Source organism: Brachycentrus maculatus, unplaced genomic scaffold (assembly GCF_059751285.1).
Source record: "Brachycentrus maculatus isolate JH-2025_06_01 unplaced genomic scaffold, ASM5975128v1 h1tg000714l, whole genome shotgun sequence".
Lineage (NCBI taxonomy): Eukaryota > Metazoa > Arthropoda > Insecta > Trichoptera > Brachycentridae > Brachycentrus > Brachycentrus maculatus.
In genome coordinates this window covers 222501-235048 of record NW_028281445.1, presented here as the reverse complement: position 1 = coordinate 235048, position 12548 = coordinate 222501, and the positions used below count along the sequence as shown (strand labels likewise).

The 12548-nt window shown below is 31.3% G+C and overlaps 1 protein-coding gene across 1 annotated transcript in view; it reads left to right on the top strand.

The window, feature by feature from the left end:
* The window catches only part of LOC148300455 (monocarboxylate transporter 8-like), a 169827-nt gene that overhangs the window by 131953 nt on the left and 25326 nt on the right, over positions 1-12548 (top strand). Inside the window, exons 4-5 of the mRNA XM_088274743.1 lie at positions 5867-6040; positions 7330-7489. Of these exons, the coding sequence (XP_088130869.1) occupies positions 5867-6040; positions 7330-7489 (334 nt within the window). The remainder of the gene's footprint in view (positions 1-5866; positions 6041-7329; positions 7490-12548) is intronic.

The following is a 12548-nucleotide window of genomic DNA, read 5'->3' as shown; positions in this document are numbered from 1 at the left end:
ACACTACTCTATTTGACATTAATTGACTGTGCGCTATCTAGAATAGCCCCGAAAGTTGAAACCATATCATACAAAAAGGAGAGAAACCTTTCATTATGATTCTATTGTATCAGATGTCTTGCCCTATTTCCGTTTCAACACTGAGACACCGGGTGTATGAACAATTTCATTCCATACAGTTACAGTAGTCTAGACAATTCCGTATCAGTGGAAGATTTTCCCAGAAATATGAGCGTGTGCATTGTGCTCCCGAGCATTGCGTCAATCATTGCTAAGGTGCAGCGGTGCATTATTACTCTAGCATATCTCATCAAGAAATATTAACGCTTGTTATGAATGCATGCTGTTTTAATTATTCAAGCAAATCGCTTGTGACGCGTGAACACTAATAAAATACACACGAGCAAGTTCGCAAACTAGAAAGTCTAATCTGATAATATAAAAGCTGACGTTTCATGGAAATATGATTTGATAAAATGAATCAATAATCTGTTATGATTTTAAACATTTAAACGCATAAAATGACTGAAGTAACAATTCATATTAAAGGTCTCTTTAATCTATATTTTCATATATGTAGTAGATTTATTCCACATCCGTGGTGTAATGGTTAGCGTGTTTAGCTACAGTGCTAGGGGTCCCGGGTTCGATTCCCAGACGGGGGTGAAAATAAATATTGGTGATTTTACACTCACATATTTATTTAATATTACTCTGAACTGGTCCCTGAAGTGCAGGAGTGATTACCTTGCCTTCATGTAAGTAACGAACAACATGACACTGTGTCAATACGATGCAGTGCCCTAAGCACCATTGGTTGCACATAAGGGTATGAAAGAGAAGAAGATTTATTAATGTGGAAAAACTTGAATTTATTAATTTTAACATATTTTTTTGGACATGGCTGTTGTGAACTCAGATGTACTGTGTCAAGAGATTTATCATATATATATCTAGGAGTTCCAAAAATTTGAGTAATGTGGTTGTCAATCATGGGTAGAATGGCACTACCAATCCTAGAATGCTCAGACTTCCATCTTCTTTTGTATAAACACAATGCATGCTCCATCTCAGTTGGATCACCTGTAATATTGTATATATATTTTTTAATATATGTCATCGGTGTAGTAAATTATCCAGTATCTCAAAAATAATTAAATAACTTAAAAGATTAAAATGAATTTGCTTCTTTTGGGTTAGACATTTTTTTATATCTCTTTAAAGTCGGAATTATTACGTTGAAAATAATCTATAAACGATATATATATAATCTATTAGGTTTTTAAAGAAAGGTTACATATGCATAAACATAAATATTTTGTAAACAACCAGTATAATAACATAATTGTGGACTAAAAGTTTTCCAACGATGTTTTCAGATATTTTTGCCCGATAAAATATCAAAGAGATCAAAGAAATAAGCAATGTTTGTGATAGCCGAACTCTAAAACGTACGAGGGACGATAAAGATCAAGTCGGGTATAATTCTATTTTGAGGGAAATCTGTCTTTGTGGAGTTTTGAAATGCGTATTATTTTTTAATTTATTATTATTTTCCCCTTACTTCGTATTTCGCCTCGAGGGATAAGAAAAGATGGAGCGCTTATCATAATGGCAAATAATGAAATGCATAAGTCATATAGAGTTTTAGCATAATTCCCTTTCTCTGCGTATATATCGCCCACTCCTTTCAAGAACGTCATAAATCAAAAATCGTCAACTTTCAGTTGTGCATGTTTTTGGAATGCCCAGAAAATGTACTATATCCCAGCAAAAAAGGCACATTTTTAACTTAATATTTACCTGCTACAGGGCAGAAAGATGTGTTTTTTGCATTTTGAAGAAAAGGTATTGTTTAATCATTTTTTTAAATATACTAATTATTTTTCAAATGGAGAAAAAACCTGCAGAGTTTTTTCTCTATCTATCCCTAAAAATATATGTTGTACAGTAAAAAGTTCAATAAGTGGCTTGATATTTATTTTCAATAAATTGTATTGTATGTTTAAACATTAAAAACGATATCCTGAAAAATCAAGTTTTTTGAATTATGACGTTCTTGAAAGGAGTGAGCGATAGGTAAATTAAAATCTTTAATGCGTATAATTATTTTTCAACATCTTGAGTGTGTCCAAATACCTACGCACAAATCCAGATTATCCCCAATTAGGAGTTATTTTTACATTATTTTTGATATCTCAACATTGATAAAGAAGAATATACCCTGTTTAAGCCCAGAGTTCCATTTTCTTCTTCATCTATGTTGAGATGTCAAAAATAATGTTATAATTTCCCATTATTATTTCATAAAAACCAAAATATATTCATACGAGTATGTAAATAATACATAGTATAATATAAAGTTTAACATTGTAAGAATAAGTCCATATAAAATAGTGATCTTCACATATCGAATTCTAACATCATCCAATTTGAATCGTTATAATATTTCGTGAATTACCAGCGCTGATGACTTCAATGCCAAAAAATCGAGACTGAACCCTGCCTCATTCGTCATGATTAACGAAATTTAATGATAACCTTAACCAGCCTTTAAGGCAATGGTTCTCAATTAGGATGATCAGATGGAGATTACCAGCAAAAGCAGGGTACTCGGAGTTGCATACCCATTTACAGCTACATTAGTTACGAATAATGTTTACGAGTCCCTAGTGATACATAATTTTAATGTCATATTCAGTTAATTTGTTTGCAATTGTAAGGCATTTGTTTATTTATAGTTCATCAAACGCACAATTAAAAAATTACAATAATGTGCCCCAGCGGAGTTATCCCGTGCCGAAGGTACATGTAACTATTTAAGCTTATTTATTAAGCTGTATGAGAGATAATTGAACTAATATATTTTCAAAGTACCGGTATCTAAAGAAAATTACGTACAGCGGAACCGATTCCTTAGAGCGCCGTGCGCCGGCCGAATACTCATGGGAATAAAAAGTTACTAAAACAACGATACCTATTTATAACAACGTAAAGTGAAACTTTTGCCTTTTTACGATTATTAAGTAAAGTATATTACATATCATAACATTTAATGATACTGTCTTTATTACTAAATTACGAAATGACAGCTGGTTAAGCGCAAAAAATGGCTTTTCCGAAAACTTTGAGCTCAGGTTGAGGGCCAAAAGTAGTATCGAATATTTTTTTAAATATTTTTCTCGTTATGTGAAATCCAAAATGCAACTTTTTAGACCTTTTTCATTGTTGAATTCGCGAAAAAACGCCATCGGCTCACCCTAACCACCATTTATCATTTATAATACTAAGCTTATTTTTATTTTATACTAAGTTTATTTTTCCAATAACTTATGGATATATATATATATATATATATATATATATATATATATATATATATATATATATATATATATATATATATATATATATATATATATATATATATATATATATATATATATATATATATATATATATATATATATATATATATATATATATATATATATATATATATATATATATATATATATATATATATATATATATATATATATATATATATATATATATATATATATATATATATATATATATATATATATATATATATATATATATATATATATATATATATATATATATATATATATATGGATGATGGAAGCAGGTCGTACGACTTTATTGCATTATAATCAAAGTGCTTATCAATAAAAGAGCTATGTGTTTTGTTTTATGTGTTTCCGTGTGTTAAATATTGTAGTTCTATGTACGATGCCATACAGTGTATTAATTGTGATTGCTGGGAGATACAGATACTTGTGGAGTAAAATAACAGTCACTAGTAAAAATCTAAGAAAATATCGTATTATGATTATTCCTTATTTTCAAAGATAATCATACATATCGCTCACTCCTTTCAAGAACGTCATAAATCAAAAATCGACAATTTTCAGTTGTGCATGTTTTCGGAATGCCCAGAAAGTGTACTATATCCCAGCAAAAGTGGCATATTTTTAACTTAACATTTACCCGCTACAGGGTAGAAAGTGTTGTTTTTGCATTTTGAAGAAGAGGTATTATTTTTAAAAAAAAATTAAATATACTAAATATTTTTCAAATGGAGAAAAAACCTTCAAGTTTGACCTAAAAAGATCTGTTGCACAGTAAAAAGTTCAAAAAGCGGCTTGATATTTATTTTTAATACGATGTATTATATTTTTAAACTTTAAAAACGTTCTCCTGAAAAATCAAGTTTTTTGATTTATGACGTTCTTGAAAGGAGTGAGCGATATATGTTACATAGATTTTTAAAATAATAAAACCTAGAATTAATATTACAAATGTGGTACCATATACTATACATGAAGTGCAAAATTCTTTTTCACAATTAATGAGTAGGCAATTTGGTACATGTAAATTTGTGATGAAAATATCTCAAATCGTCACATAAAAAACTCTTTATAAGGTTATAAAAAGCATTATGTTTTTTGTAGACGTATCCTTCCGTTTAATTTATTAAGAATTTTACATAAAAATTTAGTACACGATATTCTTTTCCTATCTGGGCATAAAACAAGAAAACTCTAGTAAAAAGAGTAAAAAATCGAAAATTAGTTTGTTATTACTTAAAACGGTATTAAGTTCTATTTACATATTGAGAATGGAGTTATAAAAAACAACTTTTTCGATTTCGTGCGAAATTGCTTTTCTTCACGAGATATCGGAAAACTTCTTTAATAATGTAAATGAAGAATGTCTCGGAATGTTACATAAATTGAGCCGAGTGGAATATGTGTATAAATAAATTCATAAATTACATTTTCAATTTAGTACCATTATTTGGAAAAAATCTTCAAAATATCTTTTTCGTCTGTTTTATGATATTGTGATAAAAGATAAGGAATTCTTAGTCGCAATTCGTTTTATTAGAATGTAATATCAAAGTTTTATATCATGTCTCTTATTTTATTATACCAATAACATAGACAGGAAAATTTGCTTAAATTATAATTGAAGTATTTCCATATTTTTTTTCTTAATAAAATATTATACTTGTTTATTAAAGCCTGCCTCCGCAGTGTAGTGGGTTGCGCGTTTGGCCACCATATTAGAGATCTAGGGTTTTGTTACAACACTGCGTCTATATGATGCAGTTCCTTTTGCTATTTAAAAAATATATATGAAGGAATGTCTAATATATTATATAATGTTACCAATATAAGTATGTATTAAATTATATAAATATATGGATATATATATATATATATATATATATATATATATATATATATATATATATATATATATATATATATATATATATATATATATATATATATATATATATATATATATATATATATATATATATATATATATATATATATATATATATATATATATATATATATATATATATATATATATATATATATATATATATATATATATATATATATATATATATATATATATATATATATATATATATATATATATATATATATATATATATATATATATATATATATATATATATATATATATATATATATATATATATATATATATATATATACAAAAAGGTTATCAGACCTGTTTGAATGCAGAAGTGAAATATATTTGTTGAGATTCAGATTGCGTGAGTGAAGTGAAAGTATATTCTCAATTTATTCTTATTCAAATACTTCACAAATTTCTCATCTGATGGCTCCACAATCAGCCATACTTCCAATTCAAATCTATTGAATTGGTACCAACATCTGAAAGGGATCCAAGACCATTGCAAATAAACATTGTTTATATAAGACACCTATAACCTCTATTCACCTCCGCCATTAGCGATATTTTTCATAAATAACATTTATCTTTGTTCCAGCCTGCATGGGAGGCCTAAGCGTCGGCGTGTCGCTGTCAGTAGCTCCCCTGGTGGTCGCCATCTGCAGACGCAAGTCCACCCGCCTCACAGCAGTCCTAGGCGGCCTGCTGCTGGCCCTGGCGTGTCTCTTCACCTCCTTCGCAGTGCAACTGCACCAAGCCGTCATCAGCTATGGTAAGCACCTCACTCCGGATACATCAATCTGCTTCATCTTCTCTTCTTCTTCTCTTCTTCTTCTCTTCTTCTCTTCTTCTCTTCTTCTTCTTTTACTGGATCCTAAGGATCTGTTTGTGACTCCACTTGTAGCTCTTGGGATGTTGACTCCCAGCTGTCTTTCCACCTCCCAGAGGTCTGCTTAGGGTCTGCGTTCTTCAGGGATTCCTCGAAGGGTGATACGTGGAAGTCTGTCATCTGACTTTCTGTTGTATACATCAACCATTCAACAAAATAATAAAGGTGTCTCTACTCGATATGAAACATGTATCATTATACCTTTTTTATGAAAGAATATCATATTTTTTTAAGGAAGATTATTTATTTCTTTAACCACTTAACAGTCGAATTTAGGCAAGAAAATTTGCCGGTGCAAGAAATCGTCACCTACAAGTCAAAACAAGACTCATGAACACCGTCAGATTCTTCAATAATAAAAAAAGAGTCTCCGAGATAGAATAAGTAATAGTCTCCCCCACATCGCACTGTACGGCCAACCCCGTGGTAGACGACTCCTGGGCAGACCACCAAAGAGATGGGTCGATAGCTGGGAATCGACATCGCAGGAGGCTAATCCCTCTTAAAACAGGCCACAAGGCCTACAACAAGACGAAGAAGAAGAAAAAAAACACAAATTTATTTTTCCCAAATCAATACCGAGAAATCTGAATACGATTTTCCCGAGCAGCACTTGGGCTCATCACTACAACTACTTGCCCGAGTCACACTCGGGCTAAACTGGGAACTGGTTAAACATACTACACGTCATGATTTACAACCTCATTACTTATAAATAACACTTTAAATTTTGACGGTCAGATATGTTTTGCTTTTGCCACAATTTACATTAAGAATGTCGATGTAATGTGACATTTTATGACATAAATACATTAACTTTATTTAGAATTTATATTTGAAGCACAAACTTAGTGATTTTCCATTTTATAATTAAAATGTAACTTTGTTTGAAAATCACTAAATATTTTATTATAACTTAATTATAATGTCTACCGGTTAGCTTCGAAACCGGTAGACATTATAATTAAGTTATAATAAAATATTTATAATGATTCTAAAACAAAGTTATTTTTTATCATAAACTTTTTTTTTTGTATTTAGACATGTTACATACATAATTCAAGTATGTAATATTCCCGATGAGTAATTTTCACCACTCGTCACTCTCAGAAAGACAAAATAATTATGTTTTATTTTAATAATATCCACTTAAAATCTTCTTTTTTTTCCAGGTATTTTCTTGGGAGTGGGCTGCGGTATGGTGCGGGAGACGTCTTCCCTGATGCTGGGCCACTACTTTCGGAAGAGAAGAGAGTTTGTAGAGATGGTAGCACAAGCTGGAGCGGGGGTGGGAATAGCTCTCTTTAGCGTCTTCTACAAGGAGGCTGTCGGGTAAGTAGAATAAGATATTCATTTCATTCCTACCGTGATTTCTGATATAATAATTTATTTTTCTAACACCATGAGACAACATAACACCCTTACTTTATCTATGGTTATCGTAAAATTAAATTGTTAGTGTTAAATTGGTAGGAAAGAATATCCACTGTAATCCTTTCCTCGCTGTAACGTACGTTTTTGATAATGTCTTAATAAAACGCGTCACATATCAACATATATATCGTAGTCGTACAGGAGAAAGTGACCAACTAACAAAACGTAAAATGTTCAGGAGGACCATACAAGTCACTTTTGCTTAGCAAGAAAATAAAAATCAATGCAGTTAGTCATTTTTGACAAGTCAATATATTATACTTCCTAGTTTCAAATTGCTTTGGGAAATTTTCAGGGCAATATTAAGCTAGGAAGATATCAAATAATCAAAAATCACATTTTTGTAAAAAAATGCACTTGGTCACTTTCTCCTGTATGACTACGATATATAAATAAATTAAGGATTCAATCTAATAAACCTCGTTTAATTTTAGATATATTACCCAAAAATTCAATTTGGAATTCTACCAATTGTCTGCAGTTACAATAAATACATGTTTTTCGTTTTCTTACCCGCATTTTTTAAAAATATTTATAGATTTTGATTAGCCTCGCTGTAACGTACGTGTTGATTTATTAACTCGTATAAAATAAAATTATTTATATGTACATTACACATTACACGTATACCATATTTCATATATTGATTATGCAAGTGTTGAAAAGTAAGTTGGGGTGTTGGCGACATCAGTTCGGACGTGTATTGTAAACCAAAAGCGTATCATGCTCACAGCTCGGAACTAGACATTTTTTTTAATGCAAATATCTTCGACCGTGTAAAGGAGGTTTTTATAGTTATCTCTATCGCCTCTCCATTTTCATCTTTGATGAGATGTCAAAAAGTAATATGAATAATATCTCCTACAATTGGAGATAATCCAGATTTGTGAACAAGTATTTGAACACACTCAAAATGCTGTAAATATATTAACTGGTCAAATTATAAGGTAAAATAATAAAAATGAAAATTATATTTTCTGGTGTTTCTTATGTATGTGAATATTATCCAGGATTCGGGCCTCGCATGCTAATAAAAGAGGTTCTGCTCAATAAAAAGCTTCTTTTCATCTCACCAATAGATGTCTCTATTGAAATTCTAGTAATTCAAGAACAATGTTTCTAAATTGGTTCATATATATGTATAGAACATTCAAGCCTATGACGGTCGTCAGCCCCGTAAATGCCCAGACTTCCATATTCTTCTTCATCTTTGATGAGATGTCAAAAAATAATATGAAAAATTACTCCTATAATTGGAGATAATCCAGATTTTTGAACAAGTATTTGGACACACGCAAAATGTTGTAAGTAGGGTAGACTGGGTACGGTTGAAACAAAGGACGGTTGAAACAGAGCAAATATCTTGCGAACCGTATGCGGTAGGGTGAAGGGTCCAAGGGACGAACAAAGCGGACAACAAGTTCAAACACGAATATCAGTGTTGCATCGCTCGCCGCACGGTGCAATTGCTTGTAGGAGGTCCTATTGTATTTTGATAACCAAAAGTAAGTATTTTTGTTCTGAGAATTTTCCTTTTATTACGGTTTCTCTTGAAACGATATTATTGAGTATGATTTCGTGTTTGAAATGAAGCTTGTAGAACACGATATAGTGATTAGTTTTAATGTGCCATTATTGTTAACATTACTATTTTCTGTTTTCCACCTAAAGGAGGGGTTGGGGACGGTTGAAACATTTTTTGTGGGTACGGTTGAAACAACATGTTTTTTCAGTTCTTCTGTTTTCTAGATGCCGAGAGTACGCGCAAGAAAGACTTCGAGAGAGAAGGTCGACTTGTCGAGGTATACATACGCTTTTGAGGAGGTTAAAGCAGGAGATTCACTGCGAAAATCGGCGGAGAAGCATGGATTAAACTACTGTTCGCTCATTAGGTATATATATGAAAGCGAGATGCATCTGGTGAAGAAGAAAATGGGATATGAACTCCACAACGAAGTTTTTAATAAAGAGCAGGAGCAGGAGCTTGCAAAATACTTGCTACTAAAAAAAACAGAGAAAGAAGAGATAAGAAAGGAGCATGAAATAAGGTTGAAACGGATGAAGACTAAGTAAGTCAAGAAAAGATTGGATGGAGGAAAAAGTAGAAGGATCGTTAAAGGAAAAAATAATCATAATACGCAACAGGAATCATCATCAGAAGAGGATGAGTGTTATTGTCTTGATTGTCTGTATTCAGAGAGCAGATCCGGTGAAAAGTGGATACAGTGCACCACTTGTAAACTGTGGGCTCAAGAAGACTGCACAAAAGGTGGTCTTAGCTATTTTTGCCACAATTGCGACTCGGAATGATCCCAAAGCTAGATTTTCGCTTGATTTATGACTAATCAAAATGAAAGAAGTGTTTCCTTTTAGTTTATTCACAGATAATTTTCGTTCGATTTGTTTTTTTTTAAATGCCAATGTTTTTAGTTGTTTTTGTTCATTACATATCTGTAGACTGATGAATATTGTCATGCGGTGCTATAATTATTTATAAAACAAAAATAAATAATCAATAAAACGTCTTACAATATTAAATATTGATTTATTTGCGTGTGTTTCAACTGACCCCAATCACTGTTTCAACTGCCCCTGGTATGGGGACGGTTGAAACAAATCGGATATACTTTTTAAATTTGATCTCCCACTAAAAATAACACACCAGGTACTGCAATAATACTTCCCATTAGTAGACAGAAACACGCTCTTGTATTTAATGCATCTTCATCATCGCTTGACTTGTAAAGAGCAATACTATGGACAATATAAGCAAAATTGTTTCAACCGTACCCAGTCTACCCTACCTTTATATCAATGTATATCCATGAAGAGTAAGTTTTAGCCTTAATTAACTGAAAACTGAAAGCTTAAATAATTAACTGTCATATCAACGTATCAAATTTGTAGATATTTATATGTACATACGTCTTAATATGTGGGAATGTTATATAATATAATTTGTTTGTGATTGGGAAACGTGTTTTGGAAATTTACACGCTCATAGGTCTTAAGGAATTCAACAACTTTGTATGTAAACGTAATTATTTCATGTGATTACTTTGAGGCATAATTGGTTTTAATAATATTCAAAACGATTTATGTTGAATAAAAAACTATTAGAATAATGGGTGCGAAAGTAGATTATCACTTCAACAAAAGAGTAACAAAAGATAACTTGAACTTATTTATTTACATGTGTGTATGTTTTTAAGTATTTTATTAAAAATTATTCATCCAAATCCTTATCCGCACCCCATAGTGCATAGGGCACTGCATCATTTAAACGTAGTGTTATCTATATCGTTAACGCGTGAAGAAAAGGGGATTAGCCCTCCGCTTCAGGTATCAGTCAGTTATTTCATTTGAAAAACTGGTTCTTTAATTAATTGAAATAAAGGGTGAATAAACACTCATTTTCTCACCAGACTATCGAATTACCATTACCTTGTTCATGACAAGAAAATTACGTCAAACTGTTTTCATATAAATAATTGGATATTTGCTGTAAAATATCAATATGGAAATCAGTTCTAGAACGTGAGAATTTCTACAGTTTCAACTCCATGCCAATCGTAGATTGAATTCCTCACAAAGAAAATATAAAAAATGTTTTCTTACACTTTTGTAATAAAAATCATAAATGATAATGTCATTCATTGTTGTCATTACCTCAGTACTTTTTTCTTAACTCAAGAGATTTAAAAATACTACCTCGAGTGACTCGTACATATTAAAAGTAGGTTGTTTAAGTTGCATTTTACAAATCGCCTAACGTCCAAGCGATATTTTTTCCTAGAATTGCAAGCACGTCAACAAACGAAGAAAACATCGAAACAGTGAAGAAAATGGTTTTGTAAAATCGTCGAATCACTATTAAGGAAGTTGCAGAGGATGATAGCATATCAATCGGCTCATGCTATGCAATTTTCTCGGATGTTTTGGGCATGAAACGCGTGGTCCCAAAATGGCTAAATTTTGAGCTTTAGAGATTTTTACTTGTATGTGATTATTTGGCCAAAAACAATACCGTAATCATGCATTAACCACCGGATTCACCAGGTTAGGCTCCCTGCGACTTTTTCCTATTCCCGAAACTGAACGTTTTGCCACAATTGATAAGACAAAGTCAGAATCGAAGAACTAGCTGATGGCCATATCGAAAAGTGCATTCCAGAAGTGCTTCGAGGATTGGAAAAAGCGCTGGCATAAGTGCATTATATCGAAGGGGAGAAAATTTATGAATAAATCAATACTTTTCGAAAAAAAATCATAATTATTTTTTTCTTTTAAACATTTTTTTTTTGATAAACATTCGTCCATGTCATATACAATTGCATGACTTATGGTGGACGAATAAGTAACAAATATCTTAATAAATAAATATTATAATATGTGCCTTAGGCATAGGAAAACTCAGCGAGGACACACTATAGTAAAATTAAATTATAAATAAGCAACAATTTGAGTGTGTCCAAATACTTGTTCACAAAATCTGGATTATCTCCAATTACAGGAGTTATTTGCATATTATTTTTTGACATCTCATCAAAGATGAAGAAGAATATGGAGGTCTGGGCATTTACGGGGCTGACGACCGTCATCGGCTGGTTTAAGTGATCACTTTACACACGTGTAACATTCACCAATTCTACCCATAATTGACAACCACACTACTCAAATTCTCGGAAGTTCTATATACATGAACCGATTTAGAAACCTTGTTCTTGAATCACTAGAACTTCACTAGAGACATCTATTGGTGAGATGTAAAGTATATAAGCATATAAGCATATGATGAGGAATAAATATCTAAAATAATAGCATATAGCATATAAGCATATGATGAGGAATAAATATCTAAATTGTCCAATTAGAATCAATAGGCATAGTCATACCTTTTATAATCCAGCACCAACAAAGAACTATTCGAAAAATTCCTTTATTTATCGAAGTTGTG